Genomic DNA, 25922 nt, shown 5'->3' with positions numbered 1-25922 from the left:
TATTTAGATACAGCCTTCTTATGTTTGAGTATATCGTTCTACCAGGTATAAAACCTGTTTGATCTATGTTTATTATACCTTTAACCACCTTTGAAAGCCTATCGGCCAAAACTTTTGCAGTTCCACCTTTACCAGTGTGGTTATTATGATGGTTGGTCCCATAAATCAGTGACGTTTCAATCAGCTGCTTTGTGCAGTTTGGGTAGACACACCTATATTTTACTTATACATTATAATAAAGCTTTTGTTTTAGCATCCTTCCCCATATATATTTATTTCTGTTTGCTCTTGCACTTCAGTGGATGTGCATGTGTCATTTATTTCAATTTCTTTGTGCTGACTAACTTAGTTTATGGAGTAAGGCGGCAGGCCATGCCCACCCACGGCAGGTAATGGCAACATGACAAAATGTGCAGCCCTAAAAGGAATTTTCCAGGATTCATATATTGATGGCCTATCCTCTGGATATGTCCTCACTATCTGATCGGAGGGGGGTCTGACACAAATCAGGTGTTTGAAGAGGCAGTGGTGCCCTGGTGAACGCTGCTGCTTCCTCACAGCATACCAAGGAAAGCAGCATTCATTGTACAGCAGCTGTGCGTATTATTGCAGCTCAGGCCTATTCACTTCAATGGGCTGATAAATAAACCATTGGGCCGATGACTGTAACAGGACTGGACTAAAAAGAGGCCACAGCGTTCACCCAAGAACTGCAGGCTATTCAAACAGATATTGATAACCTATACTGAGGATATTTTCAATATATGAATCCCTTCGAGTTGTTTTACTCCTTAACAAAACCTAGACATTATTCAGCCAATGCCTGTTTATTGCCCATCTGTTCTCTACATGGAGCAGCAATCACTACGGTGGAGGGGATTGGAAGCACAACCAGCAGATTACACCCAGTACAGGTGAGAAAGTCTGACATTTTATTTTATTGTATTCAGAATTGTCTAGATTTAGGCTGGGTTCCCATGTTCAGTTATTTTTTTATATTTTGGATTCAGGCCCTGATTTATCAAGACTGTTGTGTGCTATGTGGCATTTCATTTAGGCCTCATGCACGCAAACCTATTTTCTTTCCGTGTCCGTTTTTGCAGACCGTATACGGAACCATTCATTTCAACGGGTCCACAAAAAAAAATTGTCCTCCATTTATGATTTTGGCTTCATTTTCTCCTACTGTTTTTATCCACTCTAAGCACTGATTTGTGTGTCTCATGACATATCCCTCTTAGCACGCTCTGTTCTACAAGACATTTTTGCACATTGTGGTATTCCTGGATCTGAGTTGAACATATTGTAATAAGGCACCTAAAGAATTTTGATTGCATAATAAGGCATTCTGTGGCATAATCCATTATACCGTAATTCAATTTGGAAACGAAAACTTACATAGGCAGACAACAACCATGCAGGGCTTTGATTTGTGCATGCTCTATGCTTTATCCAAAAAAGGAACCCTTTAAGGCTCAATTCACACTTCAGTTATTTGGTCAGTTATTTCCATCAGTTATTGTGACCGAAAACCAGTAGTAATCTGATTTGCTCCTATTCTATGTGTTTGATCCATACCTGGTTTTAGCTCACAATAACTGATCAAAATAACTGACCCAATAACTGAAGTGTGAACTCATCTTTACCTACCCAGATAAATTTATCAATACCTAATACCTGCATTGAATATTCATCTCTTAGTGAACTTAAACTTGAAGTTTTAAGGGGTCAATGAATCAAAACCCATTATGATGTTAATCAGACCACCAGTTCTCAGTATGGCACCATTACGCACCAAAGGTAAAAAGTAAAGGAAGAGAGTAAGAACAATAGATCCATCAACAGCAGCTTATGGACAGTTTCTAGGAAGCTACAGAGTATATAACATGTACTGTATATATTTGAAATCACAGGAAAGGATAGCTAAAGCTCATGGGTCTCAGTGTGGTTTCTGTAGTCCTGGGATGGTGATGTCCATGTACTCATTGCTGAGAAATCATCCAGAACCAACTATGGAACAGATATATGAAGCTCTTGGAGGTATGTTCTATAAACACAACTCAACACATGTAGAAATCCTAAATCAGACAACCTACTTTGTTGGTGATATAAGTGTAACTTCAATATTTTAAACTGCATCAGGAAAAAGATGTACACTGGCTTCTATTGGCAAATAGACACTTTACATAGTAACATATTTTTATTCTAACACATCATAGATAAGTAAGGCTACTTTCACACTTGTGCTTTCCCTTTCTGCTATTGAGATCCATCATAGAATCTCAATAGCGGGGGAAAACGCTTCAGTTTTGTCCATGTTCATTGTCAATCGGGACAAAACTGAACTGAAGGGAAAGGAGTGCACCAGAATGCATTCTGTTCTGTTTCATTGTGTTCCCATGATGCACGCTTTTTGAGTGCGTCCTGGGATGCGAAGCAAGACGGATCCATCATCACTCACAATATAAGTCAATGGTGACGGATCTGTTTTCTGTGACACAAAAGAAAACTGATCCGTCCCCCATTGACTTAGGCCAAGTTCATACTTCAGTTATTTTGTCAGTTGTTGCCATCAGTTATTGGGAGCCAGGACCAGGTACAGGTCAAAAACACAGAACAGGTGCAAATCTTTCCATTATACCTTATCTCTGAGTAGGCTTACCTACTGGTTTTGGCTCACAATAACTGATAGAAATAACTGACCAAATAAATGAAGCGTGTACTCAGCCTAACAAACAGATCCATTCAGAACTGATGCAGACAGTTGTATTATCATGACAGAAGCGTTTATGCTTATCCATGACGGATCCAGCAAAAAGAAAGTAGCCTAAGACAGGCCAAATTTTACATAAAATGTACTAAATATGCCATCTACACTACTAATATAATAATAATATCCTTCTCATTTAACAAACAATCCTGTTATTCTCACTAGGAAATCTGTGCCGCTGTACAGGATACAGAGCAATACTTGATGGCTGCAAGACCTTTTGCAAGGTGAGCCGTGCAAGGCATAAATAAGCAAATCGTTCACATCATCATCTATAGCTTAACTATTCAAGAGTTTTGTTTGTCTAGACATAGACATGTAAGAAAAAAGAATAACTGTTATCCCAAAGCTAGATTCCGATCATGAAGAAACCAATAACATCCATGTCATTTTGGGAGTGGGCGGGATGACGTGAGGGAGCGCGTCTCTCCCCTCCAGGCTAATGCTGACCAGCTGAAGCCAAACAGCTGATGCCAAGACTCGTGCTCTGAGACGCTGAATCTTACCTGGTCTGGCCGCTGATCGCTTCTCCTGTTGCTGCCGTGTGCTGCTGCTGCTTCTCTCGTCCTGCTCTGGGTGTTCTGTCCCTCGGCCGTGCCTCCTTGCCTCCTCGCCTGCCCCGCTCCTCTGCCTGCTGTCTGCCGTTCGGCGCTTCTTGTCTGCCGTCCTCGCTGTGGCTGCTCTGCTTGGGCCCTTGACTGGCTCTGATTGATGGGCTCTGCTGGTGCTGCCCTGCCTGCTGTCTTCCTCTCCCTGTGGCCGAACCGCCTTGCTCGCCTGGTTTCACCCTGCTGCTTTCTGCGGATGCTGGACTGTCACTCTGCCGGATATCTTGCTGCCGTTATACCTTATATCGCCGTCGCCCCTCTCCTCCGTTAGCCACAGCGTGCACTGGGACTAAGGCTCTGGACATCACACTCTGGTCACGTGAGAAATAAGTATTCCATTTTATTCAGTCTACACTTGCAGTACTGCTGATTTCTATGCTATTGGTGAAGAGAGGGGTTAGTAGTGTACATGGCAGCAAAGAGGGTGTAGTTTATTGCCGAAACTTTGCGTTACGCAAAAAAAAAAAAAAAGGCAGCCGGCGTGAAAATAATCAAAAGAAATATAAAGGAGAGTACAAAGTAAAAGAAAAGACAAAGGCGAGGATATAGGGGAGGCAGGGGGGGGGAAGAATAAAAAAAAAAAACAACCAGGGGAAAAAGCTGTGGCAAATCAAAGGAGGAAGGAAGGAGAGGAAAAAAAAAGAAAGGCAACAGAAAAAAAAAAAGAAGGGAAATCTTGGGAGAATGGCCCCAAAACGACGCTCAGTTGATTCCTCTGCAATTAAGCCTGGGGCAAAGACCCCAGAGAACAAAATCGAAAAGTTTTTGAAGTCGCCCTTTCTAAATGATAAAAATCCTGCTAAAACCAAACTCCCTGCTAAGACGAAAAAATCAGCTAAAACCTCCCAAAACGATGAACTCTCCCAGGATGGTCTAGAGGACGCGGATCAGGAGGTAGGCGAGGAAAGCCTCTCTGTACAAATGCGAACCGAATGCGACCCAGCTGTCTTGGACAGAATCCTAAGTGCTGTGGAAAATAATGGCACTTTAGTGCAAGGAATGTCCACTCAATTGGGGTCAGTGCAGAGCGATATCTCATTAATAAGAGAAGATCTAGTAAAGATTCGGGATCGAGTCCATAGCATGGAAAAATCCGTTGACTCTCTGCAAACTGACATGGGCATATTAAAATCTAAAACTTTGCTTCTTGCTTCAGAAAATCAAGCACTTCAAAACAAGATAGAGGACTTAGAAAATAGATCAAGGCACAACAACATTCGTATAATCGGTTTCCCAGAAGGAGTTGAAGGCCGTCATCTAGAGGAACAACTTAAAGATGTGCTTATGAATAGCTTTGGCAGCGATAACTTTTCCTCTATGTTTCAAATAGAAAGAGCCCACCGAATTCCGGGAGGGAAACCCATCCCAGGGAGACCCCCGCTTGCAGTCTTAATTAAATTATTACTGTCCGCGGATAGAGATAGTATCTTGAGGAGAGCAAGAGAATGTACACCTATTGAATATCAGGGTACAAAACTGCTCTTCTTTCCTGATTTTGCGCGGCAGACTCAGGAAAGAAGAAGAAATTTTATAGAGATAAAGAAACGCTTGGCGGCTAAGGAGGTTAAAGCGAACCTTTCACCTCATTTTCACTTTTTAAACTATCAACAGTACGTTATAGATTACCTTTAGTGTGTTGTTATCCATGTTAGGTGCGCTTTCCTGCGCTCTTTATTCATCCAGAAATCGGCTTATAAAGTTCAAATTTTGTCCTGTAACAGTCAAGCAACAAGTCAAGGGGGTAGCCCGTTCCTCTCCTCTGGCCGTACCGCCCCTGCCCTAACGCCGCCTCTATGCCATGTAATTGACAGCAGGCTCACTCGCAGGGACGGCGCTTCTGAATCCTGCGCATGCGCCGTCCTCCTCATTCGCCGCTCGCTCCCGTCTTTCTTGCGGACACAAGCGCAACCATGTAAGAGAATAGCGCATGCGCCGTACGTGGTTCCTGCCTGCTTCTCTTCTCTACCTCCCGTGCGCGCGCTCCACTATGAAGATAGTGGAGCGCGCGCACGGGAGGTAGAGAAGAGAAGCAGGCAGGAACCACAGGCGCATGCGCTATTCTCTTACATGGTTGCGCTTGTGTCCGCAAGAAAGACGGGAGCGAGCGGCGAATGAGGAGGACGGCGCATGCGCAGGATTCAGAAGCGCCGTCCCTGCGAGTGAGCCTGCTGTCAATTACATGGCATAGAGGCGGCGTTAGGGCAGGGGCGGTACGGCCAGAGGAGAGGAACGGGCTACCCCCTTGACTTGTTGCTTGACTGTTACAGCACAAAATTTGAACTTTATAAGCCGATTTCTGGATGAATAAAGAGCGCAGGAAAGCGCACCTAACATGGATAACAACACACTAAAGGTAATCTATAACGTACTGTTGATAGTTTAAAAAGTGAAAATGAGGTGAAAGGTTTGCTTTAAATACTCCTTACAATACCCAGCGAAATTAAGAGTAATTCATAACAGGTCTTCCCTTTTTTTTGAGTCACCACAACAGGCATCAGACTGGATGGATCAAAAGGGCATCTGAAATTGTGCTTCACTATGATTGGAGGGATAGGAGGGGGGGCCCGGCTGGGGGAGAACGGCCGGAGGTTAGAGGTTCGCTGACTAGTTCGGGCGGATCAAGAGTGGGGGGGGGGGGACCCACCTTGCAGGAATGGTCATTTTTTTTTTTTTTTTTTTTTATTTTTTTTTTTTTCCCTTTTGTGAGAGATGTCCACTAGAATTGTAGCTTGGAACGTCAGAGGACTTGGGGAAAGAGTTAAAAGGCAAGCGATTATGGACGCATTAAAAAGATATCTTCCAGCAATTATCTGTATAGTAGAAACTCACCTAACTAGGGAAACCTTGTCCCGCCTGACAACGGGATGGCAGTCCCAATCGTATCATTCTACCTTTAGTGGCTCCTCCAGGGGTATTTCGGCTCTTATTCATAACTCCATAGACTTCTCCCTTAAAAAATCTCATATAGATGCCCAGGGCAGATTTATTTTCTTGCATGGCAAGCTTAATGGTGATAGTTATATCCTAGCCTTTTTCTATATACCTCCGCCATTTTCAATGTACCCACTGCTTCAGTTAATGCTCTTTTCTGAAAAGAGACCAGAATGCTGCTTAATCCTGATAGGGGATTTTAATGTGGTCATTGATCATAATAAAGACAGATTTTCACTTGATGTGGAAAAGGGGAGGTATCCTTGTAACTCCCCGCTGCCTCAATTCTGCTCTGAGGTGGGAGTGGTGGATATATGGGAACATCTTGGTGGAGGAAAGAGAGTATACTCCTGTGTCAGTAGGGGGGGCAGAGCAATGTCTAGGATCGATCTAGCATTTACTAATGAGAGCAATCTGAGTAATATCTGTAAGATGCGATACGGAGTAAGAACAGTTTCGGACCATTCACCCCTACTGGTTGAGGTTCGCAGCGGGAAGAATAAGGATACTAGGGGGCTAGGATTTAAGCTAAATCCATATTGGCTCACTATTCTGGACAATCTGCAGACAATTAAACTACTGATATCCTCCTTTTGGGAGGTTAACCCTCCCTCTGCTAATATCAACATAGTATGGGATGCCTTGAAAGCATATTTGAGGGGGGTCTTTATAAGTGAGATTGCCGCAGTAAAGAGAACATTTAGGAAGAAAGAGGAGGAACTGGGTAAGATCGCTGCACTCACAGCTGAGCGATACGCTAGCCATCCCACTGAGCACAATAGGCAAGAGATGCAGAAGGCTAGTTGCTCCTTGGAGAAATATGTAACAGAGAAAGCAAATCACAGGGTATTCTTCAAGGGGCTCAATTATTTCATCGAGTCTGGACGTCCGGGCAAGCTTCTAGCTAGAATAATTTCGCAACAAGATAAGAAAAAACAATCTATCATCTCAATTCGTAATGTAGAGGGTGAAACCATAACAGACCCAGAGGGAATTGGGAATATTTTTCTACAATATTTTGCTCAGATATATAGATCTTCCCCTGGACTGTCGTCTGAACTGGTGATGCGGTTCCTGGAGAAAATTCCACTTTCTACGTTAAATGAAACTCAAAAAGAATATCTGGAGGAGGAGCTCTCTCTTGCTGAGTTGCAGGAGGCCCTTGGGTCCGTCTCGGGGAACTCATCGCCAGGAACAGGCGGCCTTCCATATGAGGTCTATCGCAAGCATAGTGAGGTGATCCTCCCCCAGCTGCTGGAGGTTTTTTCCCAAGCAGCACAGGGAGGGAGATTACCACACTCTATGATGGAGGCCCTTATTGTTCTAATTCTAAAAAAAGATAAAGATCCGGCCGAATTGAGCTCCTATAGACCAATCTCCCTATTAAACACAGACGCTAAGTTACTATCAAAAGTCCTTGCTAGGAGGCTCTCGCGGGTTATCCCTACGATTATTCATCCGGATCAAAACGGCTTTATGCCAAACAGGGGCACCCATCACAATTTGCATAGGCTATTTATGAATATTCAATCCCCGGGGCGCGGCGCCCGCTCCATCCTGTCGTTGGATGCTACTAAAGCCTTTGACAGGGTGGAGTGGATTTTTCTTTGGGAGGTAATGAAAAAAATGGGCTTCGGCCCAAAATTTATGGCAATGGTCCAGCTACTCTATAACTCCCCAGTCGCCAGGATTAGGATCAATGATTTGATGACAGAGAGCTTTATTCTGGGAAGAGGCACCCGCCAAGGCTGTCCCCTTTCTCCCCTTTTATTTAATATTTATATCGAACCCTTAGCGGCCATGATACGACATGATCCGGAGGTGGCCGGTTTTGGCATAATGGGGAAGCATGACCGTGTGTCCCTCTACGCAGATGACATTCTGGTTTTTATTCATCAAACAAATACCACCCTCCCTCGCATAATGGATCTGGTCGGTCACTTTTCCGACATATCCGGACTTGAGATTAATTGGGAGAAGACTGTACTTCTCCCGATAAACGAGCTGCGAGGCGAATTAAATAATCAGATAACGATCTCTGATTCAATAAAGTACCTGGGGATAATAATTTCCGCCAAACCTCAGGAATATCTACAGCTTAACCTGTTCCCCTTGCTGATGAAGTTGAGAGCAAAAATTAAGATATGGCAGAAAATTCTGCAAGCAAGAGAGGATAGAATTTCATTAATAAAAATGGTAGTGCTGCCCCAGGTTCTTTATGTCCTGCGCAACTCGCCTATATGGATTACAGACAAGCATTTCAGATTGATAGAGTGGATGCTTAATGACTTACTATGGGGGAGGAAGCGTGTGAGACTGAAGGCACTTTATTTCTTTATGCCTTATAGGCGGGGAGGTCTTAATCTCCCATATTTTAGGGGTTATTTTGTGGCCTCCCAACTCTGCCTTTTTAGTGACTGGAAAATAGTCCTTTCTGCAGTAAAGTGGTGAAGGAGGCAGGTTTTTCTGATTTCTTCACTGTACTGGAATCCGATTACCTATTAAATATACTGAGCGGGTACACACTTTTCTGCAGAATGGCTATAAAGACCTGGTCGGTTATAAGGGCTTGGTGCGCAGTTAAGGCATCGCTTATCTGCACCCCATTATGGCACAATCCGAAACTTCTTAATCTAAACGACTTAAGTTGCAGTCAGTACTGGAGGACTAAAAATGTGCAGTACTTACATCAAGTAGTCAGCGGTGGACAAATTCTGCCCCTTATGGAACTAAGGGCAAAATTAGGTGAGGTGGCCTGGTTCGCATATTTTCAATTGAGGTCAGCACTCTTTAGCACTTTGAACAGTCACCTTTTTATTATAGACACTCCTTTATTTTTACAGGATTTAATTTGTAAGAAAACTGCCACGAGAATTAAACTATCTTACTGTTATAGACAGTTAATGGATAATTTTTTTCGGGATGTTCTTTCTCCAGGACAGAGAGCCTGGTCTTCTCTTCTTTCAGAGGAGGGTCCCCCAAACTGGGAGAATATAGGGGAAAGCTTAAAATTGGTTTCACACAATTCTAATCACATTGTTGTTCAATTTAATATTCTGCACAAAATTTATGCGACACCTATATGGCTATACAGAAGAGGACTTCGGACCTCCTCTAACTGCCCCCGCTGCGGCCATCCCGGGGCAGATCATCTACATCTGTTCTGGGACTGTCCAATGGTGAGGAGGTACTGGAGCCTGGTCCAAAAAAATCTGACGCGTAAACTTAAAATTGTTGTTCCTCTGTCTCCTAGGATATGGGTCCTGGGAGATTTATCTGAGGTCAATCATCAACCCATAAAAAGTCACTTGTTGATCAAGGTGATGTTCTTGGCGAGGCTTCTGATTTCTAGATCCTGGTTTTGCTCCTCTGCCCCAGATTGTAAGAACTGGCTGGGTTTGGTGGAGAAAGTGAAAAGCTATGAGAGGATCCTGTACAAACAAAGAGGATCCTACTCAAAGTGGAATAGTCTATGGAAAGATTGGGACACGGCTAATTAATTAGGATCCCCTTCTTTTTTTTTTTCTTTTTTTTTCTTTTTTTTTTTTCTTTTTTTTTCTCCCTGCAGGGTGGGGGTGGCGGGTTGGTGGGAAGAGACGGGGAAAATGCTATCTGTCCGGCTTTTCAGCATTTATTCTATAGATGTAGAATGTTAAGGTTCAAATGTCGACACTATTATGTATATTCGTATGAAATTATTGTCAATCACGTTCACAGATTAGAATTGGCTGACTTATGGATCTTATAATGTTAACCCTTTCACGTATGCAATCTGTATATATACGTGATAGCTGCACATACCCCGTGCAGCTACCACGTATATATACGTTCTGGCAGCTCTTTAATCCAAGCGCTGCAAAGCGCTTGGATTAAAGCTTCTGCCCCTGCCCTGTATGCTGTCACGGACAGCATACAGTGCAGTAATGCCGGCAAGGGACCAATCAGAGTGGCCCCTTGCCGGCAATCGATCCGATTGGTTAGTCTGTGCAGACTAACCAATCGGATCGCGGCAGCGTTAAAATGCCGGTTTCAGGCTCTGATCTGCGCTCTGCAGATCAGAGCCTGAAATCGGTAAGGTGTCCTCGTGCCCCCCGATCCTCCAAGCCTTTGGTGTGCCCCTCTGTGGTCCCCCCCATCTGTGCCCCGCTGACCTGTGCCACGGAGATCTGTGCCTCCTGCGCAGCTGTGCTGATCTCCTTCCTGCCCTGATGCGGTCCGCCCCCTCCCCGCCCCTGCATTAATTTTCTGGCCGCCGGCGCGCCCCCCCCCCCCAGCGCTGCCCCCGATTCCCCATTCTGTGTGCGATGGCGGCGGCTCCATTCCTGAGCCGCCGCCATCAGCAGAGAGTGTCAGCTCTATGCTGACACTCTCCTGTAACCCCATAGATGCTGCGGTTGCGGCATCCATCGGGTTAACAGAGGGAGGGGGCTCCCCCTCTCCACCATCGGGGCTGCAGCGCTGTGATTGCAGCGCCCGATGGTTGCCATGGCAAAGGCGTCCAGTGCGTCCACCTACAGGCAGTCTGGCGTCCACCTACAGGCAGTCTGGAAGTATTATACTTTGCAATGCAAGAGCATTGCAAAGTATAGTACAACTATCGGCCCCACTGGATCTTCAAGATCCAAGAGGGAACTGATAAAAAAAAGTGAAAATAATAAAAGTAAAAATAAATCAATAAATAAATAAAAATGTAAAAAAAAAAAAAAAGACATTGCCTTTTCCTATAAAAAAATGAAAAAATAAAATAAAATACACATATTAGGTGTCACCGCGTCCGTAACGTCCGTCTCTATAAATATATCACGTGATCGACCCCGTCCGATAAACACCATAAAAATAAATTTTAAAAAAACTGTGCCAAAAAAGCTATTTTTGTCACCTTACATCACAAAAAGTGCAACAGCAAGCGATCAAAAAGGCTTATGACCCCCAAAATAGTATCAATCAAACCATCACTTCGTCCCGCAAAAAATGATACCCTATTTAAGACAATCGCCCAGAAAAAAAAAAAAGCTATGGCTCTCAGACTATAGAGACACTAAAACATCATTTTTTTGGTTTCAGAAATGCTATTATTGTGTAAAACTTAAATAAATAAGAAAAAGTATACATATTAGGTATTGCCACGTCCGTAACGATCTTCTCTATAAAATTATCACATGACCTAACTCCTCAGATGAACGCTGTGAAAATAAATAAATGAAAACTGTTCCAAAACAGCCAATTTTTGGGTCACCTTGCCCCATAAAGTGTAATAATGAATGATCAAAAAATCCTATGTACCCAAAAATGGTACCAATAAAAACCTCAACACTTTCTGCAAAAAACGAGCCCCTGCACAAGACGATCGGCAGAAAAATAAAAAACATATGGCGTTCAGAAAACCAATCCAGCACAATCTGCCTTCCAAAAACCGTATGGCATTCCTTTCCTTCTGCGCCCTGCTGTGTGCCCGTACAGCAGTTTACGACCACGTGTGGGGTGTTTCTGTAAACCGCGGAATCAGGGTAATAAATATTGAGTTTGTTTGGCTGTTAACCCTCAATGTGTTAAAGAAAAAAAATATATAAAATGGAAAATCTGCCAAAAAAGTGAAATTTTTAAATTTCATCTCCATTTTCCTTTAATTCTTGTGGAACGTCTAAAGGGTTAACAAAGTTTGTAAAAATCAGTTTTGAGTAACTTGAGGGTGTAGTTTCTATAATGGGGTCATTTATGGGGGTTTCCACTATGTAAGCCCCACAAAGGGACTTCAGACCTGAACTGGTCCTTAAAAAGTGGGTTTTGGAAATTTTCTTAAAAATTGTAAGAATTGCTTCTAAACTTCTAAGCCTTCTAACGACCTAAAAAAATAAAATGACATTTCCAAAATGATGCCAACATAAAGTAGACATATGGGGAATGTTAAGTAATAAATATTTTATTAGGTATCACTTTCTGTTTTAGACGCAGAGAAATGGAAATTAGGATAATTGAGAATTTTTCCTAATTTTTGGTAAATTTGGGATTTATTCATAAATAAAGGTGAAATATATTGACTCAAATATATGACTATCATGAAGTACAATGTGTCACGAGAAAACAATCTCAGAATGGCGTGGATAAGTAAAAGTGTTCCAAAGCTATTACCACATAAAGTGACGCATGTCAGATTTGTAAATTTTGACCTGGACATTGGGGCATCAATGACCCTTGGTCATGAAAGGGTTAATTATGTAATATGTATTTAAGTTTTTGTATCACAATAAATACATTTTAATTTAAAAAGAAACCAATAACCAGCTCCCGAAAGGCGTATTAAACTTTTTTACAAATGCATCTAGCATTTTGAACATGATCCAGTTCAGGTCTGGATGTTGTTTAGTGTGATCATATGCGGCACCTTTCCGACAAATCATCTTTCTTCTAGACAGAAACAAATAAATTCTATCAATTCAGAAGAACTCATTCCATATGTTTTAAAAAATTTGGATTCTGACAAACCAAAATTTCTAGAGATTCATTTAGAGAAAGAGAGAAACATCCAACAAGTCATTCTTCTCTGGGATCGAAAGCTAATTTGCATATCTTTGGGTTCCTGGGAAAGATATTCAAATTAGCTTTCCTTCCAAAAGAAAAAAGAAAGTAAGCCTCTCTGATTCCACCAGATGTAAGCCATGCTAAATTGCATATATTTTTCATAGAAACCCAAAGGAGCATTTCCTGGCCTACAATTCTTTCTCTCTCTCTTTTTTCTTTCTCGCTTTCTCTCTTCTCCCCATCTCCTAAATGTCTAAAATATTTGGACTATCTGTTATGTCTTGTGAAAATCATATATATTGACAAGTTTAAGTAAAGGAACGGTGGTAATATAAGGCTTATAGTTTATCCAGAGGGGTAACGCGTGCACCTTGGTAGGTATGCTTACATTGGGGTGAGTACCACTTAAAGGCATCCATAAAAAGAATGTGTCCAAACCATGGTAAATTCAAGTGTAAAAAACTAGCTTTATTATGGAGCACATAAATGTAACCGTATCAGCATGCAGGCCTTCCTAGAACTGGCAGTGCCTTGGACTCAGTTGTGCATCTGGTAATGTGAGGCTTTAAATAATAGATATAATGTGGCCAAGCACAGCCAATATGTATTACTGCCAAATCTTGATTTCTGCTGTCTTGTCGAACCAGGAGCTGAACTGTTGTCAACTTGAACAGAATGGTCAACTGGAGCATGACCGAGAGGATAATGTAAGAGTCTCAACAGCAACATTGCTACATACTTACAATGCTGGCAGCTGACATGTGATGAGATATTTGTTTAAATTGTTTTTTAGATAACTTCATTGCTATTTACCAAAGAAGAGCTTTTACCATTGGATCCATCACAGGAATTAATATTTCCCCCTGAACTCATTGTAAGTTACAGATAAATATATCTCAGTTTTCTATTTCACTTTTAAGATACTTCAACAATTCTATAAATGTCATCATTTGGTAGTGATTTCATTGCTAAAAATACTTATTAAACAGCTTATTATACCAGGGGAAGGTACAGCCAGCTATATCCTTCTCCTGCCACTGCTGCTACGGGGGGAATATACAGTAGTATAGTGGGGCCATGTAATTGCTTGTTAGCAGCGATCTGGCTAATAGATGGTGGTCCCAAGCATGGGAACCCACCGACTTATCCATAAGTATTTTGAGGACTTATTTCCTTGAGCATAATTCAGCCTATGGTCCTTCTGTACTTTTATTGCCCAGTACTGGGATGGACTCCAGCAGGAAAAAAGCCTTACAAGTAAACAAGTAAAATGTAACAAAGAGGATATACAGAGGATACGATGGCTACAGATACAGCCATGTTAACAAGCCTGTATCCCTCATATAGTAAAATGTAAAACATACATGTGTTTTTCTGCCTAGTTGATGACACAAAACCAGAGCTTCCAGTCATTGGTCTTTCAAGGAGAAAAGGTGAAATGGATTACAGTTTTTAATCTGGAAGAACTTCTAGACTTAAAAATCAAATATCCAGAGGCCCCTCTTATAGTAGGAAATACCAGCATAGGTGAGTACCAAAGACATTTGCATCATGCATTGGTAACATTGTCCACATAGCATCACATTCTGCCCTTCTCTAACTGATTTATGTAGGGTGAGGCATAATGTGGTTCCTCATGCAGTATCTGAAACATAAATACGTCTTTGGATCATGTGCTGTCGAACATATCTAAAACTTTACTTTTATTTAGTTTCTTTTAAAATGCTACTTTATTTAACATACACCACACATAGACAGGTTAAAACTACCAGTGGTGCGGGTAGCTCCAACTTGCAGGACAGTATTATTGCTGTTGATTCACAGCTTGTATTTCTACACTATTAGTTACAGCTGGTATGTTGCTTGCAACTGTTTCCTCTTGTCAACTGTACTAGCTGAAATGTACTCCTTTTGCGGAGCTCCCTTGCTACCACTGAATTAAGAACATAAACACTCATGTGCCCTGCAACCCGACATGTTTCGCTGGACACCCAGCGTCTTCAGGGGATCGTGCAGGTAGACCATAAAGACAGATATGTCTCCACAGGAATAATAAACCACACTCCAGGTGTGCCAAAGTGACATAACATAGGGATACTGTCAGGGGCTCAACTAGAAAAGGCTGGGCCACATAGCAAATTTTAACATAGGGTTACTGCCAGGGGCATAACTGGAAAAGCAAATTTTTGAATGGGCCACCCCACTCAAGCAACTTCCCCGTAACCCACCTCCCACGGCTAGTTAAGACTGCCCATGCTCTCCATAAAACCCCGCCCCTACTAAGTCATGTAAAAAAATATGTAAATAAAATGCTTACTAGAGCTGGACAGGAGGAGATGATAAAAGTTTACTTTATAGTATGCCGTCCGAGCCCTGTATGCCCCTTTAATTTCCCAACTCAGTCGTTACTCCCCATTAGTGCCCCCACACTATAGTTTTGTCCCCTTAGGGCCCCCACACAGTAGAATGCTTCCATAGTGCCCCCACCAGTAGTTTTCCCCACTTAGTGCCCCGCTTACAGTAGTGCTGGCGTCTTAGTGCCCCCCCCCCTTACAGTACTGTTGCCCCTGTGGTGTTTATAAAAGAAGGCTGTTAGAAGTTCACTAGGACAGCGATGTCACATTTATTGGTCTCTTGCCCTATGTGTAGTTTAGTCCCATTCAATACCAAGCATACTCACTATATTATGCACTGTGCTGTGCTTGGTATGCTGTGAGGAGGCTGCAGTACTTATCTAAGTGCTGCATCGCTTGCAAACTGCTGATCGGCTTGGGTCTAACCCCTACCCATGTGATATTGATGACCTATACTGAGGATAGGTCTTCCATATTGTACACCTGCAAATAATGCCATGCATTTTCTTAATTGATGTTACTAGAAAAAGAAACAGGCAGTCCTAGGAACTTTGCATAGAGCTGTTTCTTCAAGAGAAACTACAGCCACCAATCCTGGACATGCCTGGACACGGCATGCAAGCATTGCTGCTTTGGCTTTTTGTGTGTGAATGTGGTCATGCCCACCTGAAAGAGCCCTTACACACATGCAAAACCATTTATTATTCTTCCAGGGCCAGGGATAAAGTTAAAAGGAATTTCCCCCCCAGTCATAATTTCAATTGGAAGGATTCCAGATCTAAATACTGTGAAATACACAAAGGATGGTATGTATCACATTGTATTGTCTGAGTGCATGTTTTATAGACATACACTGTATACAAACAGTATGAAGGATATATCTTATATTGCCTGTATTTTGTAAAAGATTTTATTGGACAATTCTGTTTAATAAAGATGAGCAAATTTCCGCTTATGAAATTCATTTGCGATTCATTTACTTGTAAAAGCAAAATTGCGTTACGGATTCCATTACCACGGACCATAACGCAATTCTATGACGGAATGCATAACGGAATGCCTTTAGAAGCATTCCGTTATTCATCCCGTCACTACACTGAGCAAAAATATAAGCGCAACACTTTCGGTTTTGCTCCCATTTTGCATGAGCTGAACTCAAAGATCTGAAACATTTTCTACATACACAAAAGACCCATTAGTCTCAAATATTGTTAACAAATCTGTCTAAATCTGTGTTAGTGAGCACTTCTCCTTTGTTGACATAATTCATCCCACCTCACAGGTGTGGCATATCGAGGTGCTGATTAGACAGCATGAATATTGCACAGGTGTGCCTTAGACTGCCCACAATAAAAGCCCACTCCGAAATGTGCACAGTTTTGCCTTACTGGGGGGGGGGTTCCAGAAAACCAGTCAGTATCTGGTGTGGCCACCATTTGCCTCACGCAGTGCAACACATCTCCGTCGCATACAGTTGATCAAACTGATTGTGGCCTGTGGAATGTTGGTCCGCTCATCTTCAATAGCTGTGCAAAGTTGCAGAATATTGGCAGGAACTGGAACACGCTATCGTATACGCCGATCCAGAGCATCCCAAACATGCTCAATGGGTGACATGTCCGATGAGTATGCTGGCCATTCAAGAACTGGGATGTTTTCAGCTTCCAGGAATTGTGTACAGATCCTTGCAATATGAGGTGATGGTCATGGATCTCGTCGCGGTATCTCTGTGCATTCAAAATGCCATCAATAAAATGCACCTGTGTTCGTTGTCCATAACATACGCCGGCCCATACCATAACCCCACTGCCACAATGGGCCACTCGATCTAAACCGCTCACCCACACAATGCCACACATGCTGTCTGCCATCTGCCCTGAACAGTGAAAACCGGTACTCATCTGTGAACAGAATGCCTCTCCAACGTGCCAGATGCCATCGAATGTGAGCACTATAGTTGGTTATGACGACGAAATGCAGATAGGTCCAGACGTCGATGAGGGCACGAGCATGCAGATGAGCTTCCCTGAGATGGTTTCTGACAGTTTGTGCAGAAATTCTTTGGTTATGCAAACCGATAGTTGCTGCAGCTGTCCGGGTGGCTGGTCTCAGACGATCATGGAGGTGAACATGCTGGATGTGGAGGTCCTGGGCTGGTGTGGTCACACGTGGTCTGCGGTTGTGAGGCCTGTTGGATGTACTGCCAAATTCTCTGAAACGCCTTTGGAGACGGCTTATGGTAGAGAAATGAACATTCATTGCACGGGCAACAGCTCTGGTAGACATTCCTGCAGTCAGCATGCCAATTGCACGCTCCTTCAAACGTTGCAACATCTGTGGCATTGTGCTGTGTGATCAAGGTGCACATTTCAAAGTGGCATTTTATTGTGCAATATTCATGCTGTCTAATCAGCACCTTGATATGCCACACCTGTGAGGTGGGATGGATTATCTCGGCAAAGGAGAAGTGCTCACTAACACAGATTTTGACAGATTTGTGAACAATATTTGAGACTAATGGGTCTTTTTTGTATGTAGAAAATTTTTCAGATCTTTAAGTTCAGCTCATGCAAAATGGGAGCAAAACCAAAAGTGTTGCGTTTATATTTTTGCTCAGTGTAATAGAAGTCTATGGGCTGCATAATGGATCCATCCCGATTCCGTTATGCAGGGGAGTCCTCCCCTGCATAACGGAGACGGGACGGATCAGTTATGCAGGCCATAGACTTCTATTATGACGGAATGAATAACGGAATTCCTCTAAAGGCATTCCGTTACTCATTTCGTCACAGAATTGCGTTATGGTCCATGGTAAGAAAATCCATAACGCAATTCACCTTTTGCCAACAAACGAAGTGTGAACGAATTTCAAAATATGAAATTCGCTCATCTCTACTGTTTATATCTTGGATGGTGTCAACAGCAATATCAAGTTTATGCTGCTTGCCAAATAGTCCTATGACATCTGCCCTTGGGATGGGACAGGGATGGGGAGGGGATGCAGAGATGGAGAGGTGAGCTTTAACCATTAACTATTCTCAATAGAGGATTCCGTGTTATGTGCCTCCAGCTTTAAAAGAGAAGTGCCACCTTTCACTGTAATCATGCCTGTGATGATAATGAGATGACTACTGAAAAGGGATTTTTCTGAAAATACATTTGCTTTAACAGCACTTTACAATTTACTTGCAGGGCTTTCTATAGGTGCTGCCTGTTCTCTATCTATGTTGAAGGATATTTTGGAGGAAGCGGTATCTCAGCTCCCAAATGAGAAGACTAAGATTTTTCATGTTCTTTTACAACAGCTGAAGTCCCTGGCAGGGCAACAGATCAGAAATGTGGCTGTATGTAGATATTTTAAATTATCATGTGATTGTAATGTAGATAATGAAATAATAATCATTAAATATTAGCCATTTAGGAATGCATAAGGCCGACTTCACATCACCACTATATATTTCTGTTGTTCCATTTGAGGAGCAGAATAACAGAAGTGCTGGATATAGCACACATCTTACCTGTACAGAGCCGAAAAGACTCCATTGACTCCACTTTCTGATTAAAATCCAGTTTTTTTATCAGACAAAGAAGTCCTGCATGCAGAACTTTTTTGATCTGGTCTTTTAGATGGAATCTGTGATGGAGGTCACAAATGGAGCCTCCAACGCAGGTGTAAACTCACCATTATGCATGTGATTAGTACAATATCCCTTTAGACACACATAATGTATGCATATCGCTACAACACTATATAGTATAGGGAATGTTATGTTTCAATTCTTATTTTTTCATGATTAGATCTTGTATCTTCTAATGCTTCCACTTTATAATTACAAGTTCTAACAGTCAATAATTTTACACAACTTTGTTGCAGTCATTAGGTGGACACATAGTTAGCCGGAACCCAAATTCTGATCTAAACCCCATATTAGCCTGTGGAAATGCTACACTCAATGTCCTGTCAAAGGGTAAGTGATCATATGATTATTAATTGTTTTGAAAGTGTGACAAAAGAAATAGCGATGGGGACGACATGAGAAAGGCGCTCATAGGGTGAAGAAGTACAGTAATTGTGCCTTCAGTAGGTAGAATATTGCTCACTTTCTCTTGTTGTACAGGTAGACGCACACTAGAGTATAGCCTATAGGAGTAGATGGACTGGTCCATGATGCCCCTGCTAGGTTGTGGTGTTCACTGGTTGGGTTACAACCAACAGGATGTCAGGAAGAACGTAATGTCTTAGGCCCAGCACTGAATTCTCCACCTACATTACATGACAAAATAATAGGGAGCATCAAAACAGGTTGAAGGAGTCTGAACTTTTGTTATATAAATAAAAATAAAAGATGATTGGACTTTATATCATTGTCTAATCAGAAATGTCCATAGCTTGTATAGTTCCCCTTACTTTGGAGCCTCCTCATATGGCATGCCATGTTGCACCTAAAAAAAAGCGTTCGTACAATACACAGATTTAATAATTTGCAGTACCAAAGGTGGCCAAATAACAGAGCCATACAATTTCCTAAAAAAAGGAATTTCAATAGATAAACTAAGAAAGGAGGCAGCTATCTTTCCATAAGTCCAGACACCAAATGTAATATTAAAGGTGAATGCAAATCTATAGACATGCTACCAGCATATTCATGAGAATGTTAATTACAAAGTACATAACTGTATGTTGTTATTTAAGATATATTAAAGGTCATCAACCCTTTATAAGTAGATATTTTATAGAATAATTTAAGAAAATGTAGAGCAGGGGTCACTAAACTTCAGCACTCACAGTTGTTGTAGGCTACAACTCTAAGCATGCACACCTGCTTGGCCTCCATAGAAATTAATGGGAGCTGTAGTTTCACAACAGCTGTGAGTGCTAATTAAGTTTGCTGACACCTTCAAAGTCACTTCGCTTCAAACTTCATTTTAATGCTGTATGGAGATTCATCTCCGTACAGCATTAAAATGCATGGGCTCCGGCGAGGCAAATTAGTTATCACCAAAGTCTTGCAGGATTTTGTGAATAACTTCGGGATTTGATTTTTTAACCTGAAAACCATTCTAAAACTTAGTTCTGAAGTTGACTTTGATACAGAAGTACCAGTCTGTATTGAAGCCGACTTCAGATAACTGTTTTAAAATGGTTTTCAAGTTTAATAACCAAATGCCGAAGTAATTCTTATTTCGCTTTGCTGGACCCCATATATTTTTATGCTGTACGGAGACCGATCTCCGTAGAGCATTAAAATGAAGTTTGGAGTTAAGCGACTTGGAATCTAGGATCAGAAGCTCCCTTCGCTCATCACTAGTTGTAGCTTCACAACAGCTGGAGCGAAGAAGGTTGCCGACTCCTGATGTGGAGTTTGATAGTAGATTCCATATTAAGGCCCCATGCACTCGGCCTGGATCCCTCCTGAGAGCAGGAGCGCATGGCGTCACTGGTTGCTATGACGCCGTGCGCTCCCTGCTGCCGCCGCAATACAGTAATACACTGGTATGATCTATACCAGTGTATTACTGTACTGTGCCAGCAGCAGGGAGCGCACGGCGTCATAGCAACCAGTGACGCCGTGCGCTCCTGCTCTCAGGAGGGATCCAGGCCGCGGTTCCACGGCCCGCACACGGCTGTGAAACACGGCCGTGTGCATGGGGCCTAATCAGGTCAACATTCTAACCTTCAAAAAACAAAATAGGCCATTCAGAGGTGAAACCTAAGATGGAGTGAAAGGAGTAAAAAACAGACCAAGTATAAAAGAAACAATATAAAACCTGCTCTCTAGGCATAACATATAGTCAGTAGTGTTAAGTGAGCATGATCGGTCGAACACCAGTTCGGCTCGAGCATCGCAATGCTTGCCCGAATACCTTCTGTGCTCGAGCTAGTGTATTTAAATCTAATTAAGCCTCTATTTCTGTCAGGATTTGAACTCACAACCTTTGACATTAAAGGCAAGGACTTTAACCACTCAGCTACAAAGCTGAATAATAAACTGTGTCAGAAATACCTCATAGTAGTTTGTCATGTAGTAAGTATTCCTATACAGCAGAAGTATCATTTCATATTTCACTGCAGGTTAACATGTAGCTGTATAGTGAAGTGGTAAAGGTTCTTGGCTGTAATGTAGAAGGTTGAGAGTTAAAATCCCAGCAGAAGCTTTTCAGAAAAAGAGGCTAAATTTAATTTAAATATATATGTGCGTTTTAGCCATAATATATTTACATATATTATTATATATTTAGAATATATGTAAATATATTATGGCTAAAAACATCAGTAGTAGTTTCCCACATACAGTACAGACCAAAAGTTTGGACACACCTTCTCATTCAAAGAGTTTTCTTTATTTTCATGACTATGAAAATTGTAGATTCACACTTATAACCATGTTAGAAGGGAAAATAATAATGATCGGGTCTCCATCCCGATCATCTCCTAGCAACCGTGCGTGAAAATCGCACCGCATCCGCACTTGCTTGCGGATGCTTGCGATTTTCACGCAGCCCCATTCATTTTATGGGGCCTCCGTTGAGTGATAAACACACAATATAGAGCATGCTGCGATTTTCACGCAACGCATAAGTGATGCGTGAAAATCACCGCTCATATGCACAGCCCCATAGAAATGAATGGGTCGGGATTTAGTGCAGGTGCAATGTGTTCACCTCACGCATTGCACCCGCGCGGAAAACTTGCCCGTGTGAAAGGGGCCTAATAGTCAGTAATCAATGTGATAGTTAAACATTTATTGATTATAAAGATGGTCTCTGGGGGCTTCCTGTAACATTTCCCATGATATTTGTTCTTAAAGATATGTGTATGCTAACAAGCTTCTTTGTATGTCATGTGAAATATATTAGAACGGTCCATCCTCTCATGTTTTTTCTTGGTAAATGAAATAAGATCTGTATCTGTCTTGCAGTATGTATTAGGGATAAAGTACTTGTTCACTAACTCTCCAAAGTATGCGACTGTTCTTTTTAATATCCAAAAGCAATTCATTATATGAACATATACATAAATAAGTGATGATTATAGAAGTTATTTTAGGGAAAGTGGCCTCATTTTGGCACAATATTTTTTTTAAATAAATATTCTTGTTTACCAGAGTTTGGTGCTTATAAAGTCAATTAAAATGGCACCTATCAGCAGATTTGTACCTATAAAAAAGGTGTGACCTGTTCCATGTTATCTTGAAGCCATCAGCAGCAGCTTAAGCCATCTGTGTCGGTCCCATGTTCATATGTGCCGGCATTACTGAGAAAAGTTAGGTCTTAATATATGCAAATGAGACTCTATGAGCAATGGAGGCTCTGCTCACTCTGTAACTGCTGCACCCCCTGCACTTTGATTGACTTTAGGTTGCTCCTAGTGGCTCATTTGCATGTATTAAAACATAATTTTTCTTAGCAATGCGGGCACATATAAACATGGGACCAACACAGATGCTTTCAGCTGCCAAGTGCATATGTAACAGGTCAGCCAGTTTCATAGGTACAAATCTGCTGACAGATGACCTTTAAATGGTTATAGATTTTATTTGTCCATTTTTCCCCCGCATGTTTTAAATAATGTTGTATATTGTTCTTAGGACAAACTCGACAGATCATTTGCAATGATGGCTTCTTCAAATGTAAGGAATCTCCATTCTGTCTCCTGCCAGAAGAGGTTCTCGTGTCTGTGTTCATTCCATTTACTCAAAAGGTGCTGTACATTTTGAACTATAAGCTCAGTTACCACCAGGAATTTGCTCAGTGCCTGAAGGCCGACGGCCCCATGGCCGATTGCTGCACTTTTTTAAGAGAAAGAAATGCAAGTAACAAAGAGCTACATCTGCTTAAAGTGTAAAGGCCCCTTTACAAGGGCCGATTATTGGGGCAGTTATTGGGAAGGAGCAGCATTCCTAGGAACACTCATTCCAGGTAATTGCCCTGTATAAAGATGCCGCCAATCACCCAATGAACGAGTAAATGCTCGTTCATTGGATGAAAGCATCACTTATGTGGTCACCTAAATCATTGTTTCTGGACAGCAAACTGTGCTCTCTAAATAGTGATCTGAGGCCCAGAAATAATAAATCTCTATGAGGATGAGTGATCACAGTAGCAATCACTTATCCCCATACAGAGGAGATGATTGCTACATGTAAATGCAACTCTCAACTCCTCTGATAAGCAGACAATAATCGCCTGCAGTGTCTTTCAGTGTAAAGGGGCCTTTATTATTGACTTTGCAAGTTTTCAGGACGTATTTGAAAACAGATTGGAAGGGAAGGACTGTATAGGAGGTTGTACTGCTCATTAAACCTCCAAAAGTATGTAATACTTTTGGAGGGTTAATGAGCAGTACAACCTCCTATACATTTTGTCTGTTTGCTGTGCCATATATATTGGTGATAAAAGATTAAAAAAAAATCCCCTAAAGGGGTTATCTGGTACTTTAATATTGATGGCCTATCCACATCGGCAAGGGTACATCAATATCCAATCGGCAAGGGTACAACAGCCTTAACCCCCACCAATCAGTTGTTCTGCAGTAGATGCAGTAGCTCTGGTGCCAGAACTACACAGCTCTGTTCATTTCTGTGATGGTGGAGCTGGTTACTACAGCACTGCTGCCATTGAAGTGAAGTGGAGAAACTCTGTCCACTACAGAAAGGGATGAAGCTGTGTAGTTCTGGTGCCAACTGCAGAACGGCTGATCAGTGGGGGTGCAATGTGTCGGACTCCCACAAATCAGATACTGATGACCTATCCCGAGGATAGGCATTCAGTATTGAAGTACTGTAAAACCCCTTTAACACTTTTTGGTGGTTTTGATACGTTAATATTTTGGCAAGAGCCAAATGTCTTTATGGAAACTACTAAAAATTTTACATTGTGTAAAATTAATTACATTTCCAAGAATTTTATATTATTGCCCTCTTTCCACAGTGGGAGGTTGTGTCTGCCTTCAGACAGGCACAGAGAAAGGTTAACTCTGTGGCTATACTGGTCTCAGGAATGAGAGTATTATTTCGAGATCATTCAGACATAATTGAAGACATGAATATTTACTTTGGTGGCGCTAGCACAACCACAGTTCAAGCAAATAAAGCGAGAGAAGCTGTCATTGGAAGGTTCGTGGCAATGTTGTTATGTACAATACCGCCATATAAATCCGATGTGCCACAGATTTTAATTTAACCCTTTTATATAACCAGGAAGTGGAATGAGGAGACTCTTGGTGAAGCATGTAGATTCATTTTGGATGAGATTGATCTTCCACCCTCTGCTCCTGGTGGGAAGGTGGAATTCAGAAGAACCTTGACCATCAGTTTTTTTTTCAAATTCTACCTAGAAGTGTTACAAGCCCTGAAATCAGAGGTGGGCTCATTGTGTTTACCATATAACTAAACAATCTATGGTAAAAGTTTGATTAACAATTTGTTTGAATCTACATAAAATGATTAGTAACTTTAAAATTACTTACCTTTACTTACTGAGGGTTATTTATCAGGAGCCAGCTGTTTATGCCTGTCTTTAATAGCCCCTGCACTGCCAGAGGATGTGCAGGCCTCTTATAAATTAGGCCATCCTCTGGCAGTCTATGCGGCTAGACTGGAGTAGATTTCATTTGTTCTTTAGTCAATAAACGCATAAATGAAAGTGATTGTTCCGAAGTCAATGTCCCCACTCCACCCTGCCCATGCCACCCCCTCTTTTTAGAAAGTGTTGAAAACTTAGAAACTTAGGTGCAATGGCATTCAAAAAGTCACAAACAAGGGTTTGTGACTTTTTATTCCTGTTTCTGGCATAGCGAGTCATAATAAATGATCCCTATTATGTGCTACTTCCTATTACAAAGGGCATTGCATCATATATATCGGGGCCACAGCAGTGACCCACCCTAGTTATGGGCTGAGAAGGCATTTTAGGTAATTTCCTATATTTCGAGATGGGAGCCAGACATAAAGACCAGCGAGGATGCGGGCAGTGGTCAGTGACTTTTGGGGATTAGTATCTCTTCTTTTATGTTTTAAAGAGTAACTAAACTTTTGTAAGTTCTTTCTTCTAAAAGGTTTTAAAAAGGCCAAAAAATTATTTTTTTGTGATATACTTAATTAATTATGCTTTTTTCCTACTTAAACCCTACCCAAAGTCTTGGGTACTATTGAACTTTAAAATCAATATTCTAGTACAGTACTGCCAGTTAGTGCTGTACTGGGGTACAAATTTCACTGGGGCTGTGGTAAATGCTGCACAGACTGGGGAACAGATCCTTGCTCCTGCCTGTGCCCCTCAAGCATGGCTACATTCGGGCACAGCACATTGATACCCTGTACCATTGTGCTATGCCAGGATTTAGCTGAGTGGAGCAGGCCCCATCCTGACCTCGCTCCGCATCTCTATCCATAAAACTTTTTTTTTTTTAAGTGTTACAAAAACCCCTGAAACTGATGCCAACTATTATTTTTTTTCTCCAGGAACACCCCTGTAAAGTGAATGTCCATTTTATTAAGAAGTTGAAAACTGTGTTCTATTTAACTTTATAATATATCTTTATGGTGATTACCTTTCCTTTTGCTGAGTTAGAAATCCACATTTGCCTTTATCCCTCTACACAGTGATAACATCCAGCTGCCTGTATCTGCCACTAGGTGGTGCCTACTACATATGGATTTATACAGCTCAAATTATAATTAAAAGCGTTGTCTACCTGTCCTTATGCCATTTTAGGACATATTGATGTTATATAGAGCA

At 41.7% G+C, this 25922-nt stretch overlaps 1 protein-coding gene across 1 annotated transcript in view; it reads left to right on the top strand.

Annotated features, from left to right (window-relative positions):
• LOC122945394 (aldehyde oxidase-like) overlaps positions 1 to 25922 on the top strand; it is a 186771-nt gene that overhangs the window by 50258 nt on the left and 110591 nt on the right. The window contains exons 4-15 of the mRNA XM_044304465.1: positions 806 to 914; positions 1914 to 2040; positions 2936 to 2997; positions 13476 to 13535; positions 13622 to 13702; positions 14211 to 14355; positions 15896 to 15988; positions 18375 to 18526; positions 19057 to 19150; positions 22772 to 22884; positions 24114 to 24298; positions 24383 to 24545. Coding sequence (XP_044160400.1) covers positions 806 to 914; positions 1914 to 2040; positions 2936 to 2997; positions 13476 to 13535; positions 13622 to 13702; positions 14211 to 14355; positions 15896 to 15988; positions 18375 to 18526; positions 19057 to 19150; positions 22772 to 22884; positions 24114 to 24298; positions 24383 to 24545 — 1384 coding nt within the window. The remainder of the gene's footprint in view (positions 1 to 805; positions 915 to 1913; positions 2041 to 2935; positions 2998 to 13475; positions 13536 to 13621; positions 13703 to 14210; positions 14356 to 15895; positions 15989 to 18374; positions 18527 to 19056; positions 19151 to 22771; positions 22885 to 24113; positions 24299 to 24382; positions 24546 to 25922) is intronic.

The sequence above is a fragment of the Bufo gargarizans genome, chromosome 8 (assembly GCF_014858855.1).
Source record: "Bufo gargarizans isolate SCDJY-AF-19 chromosome 8, ASM1485885v1, whole genome shotgun sequence".
NCBI classification, from domain to species: Eukaryota; Metazoa; Chordata; class Amphibia; order Anura; family Bufonidae; genus Bufo; species Bufo gargarizans.
The sequence above is the reverse complement of the archived record's forward strand: the minus strand, read 5'-3'. Positions and strand labels throughout refer to the sequence as shown.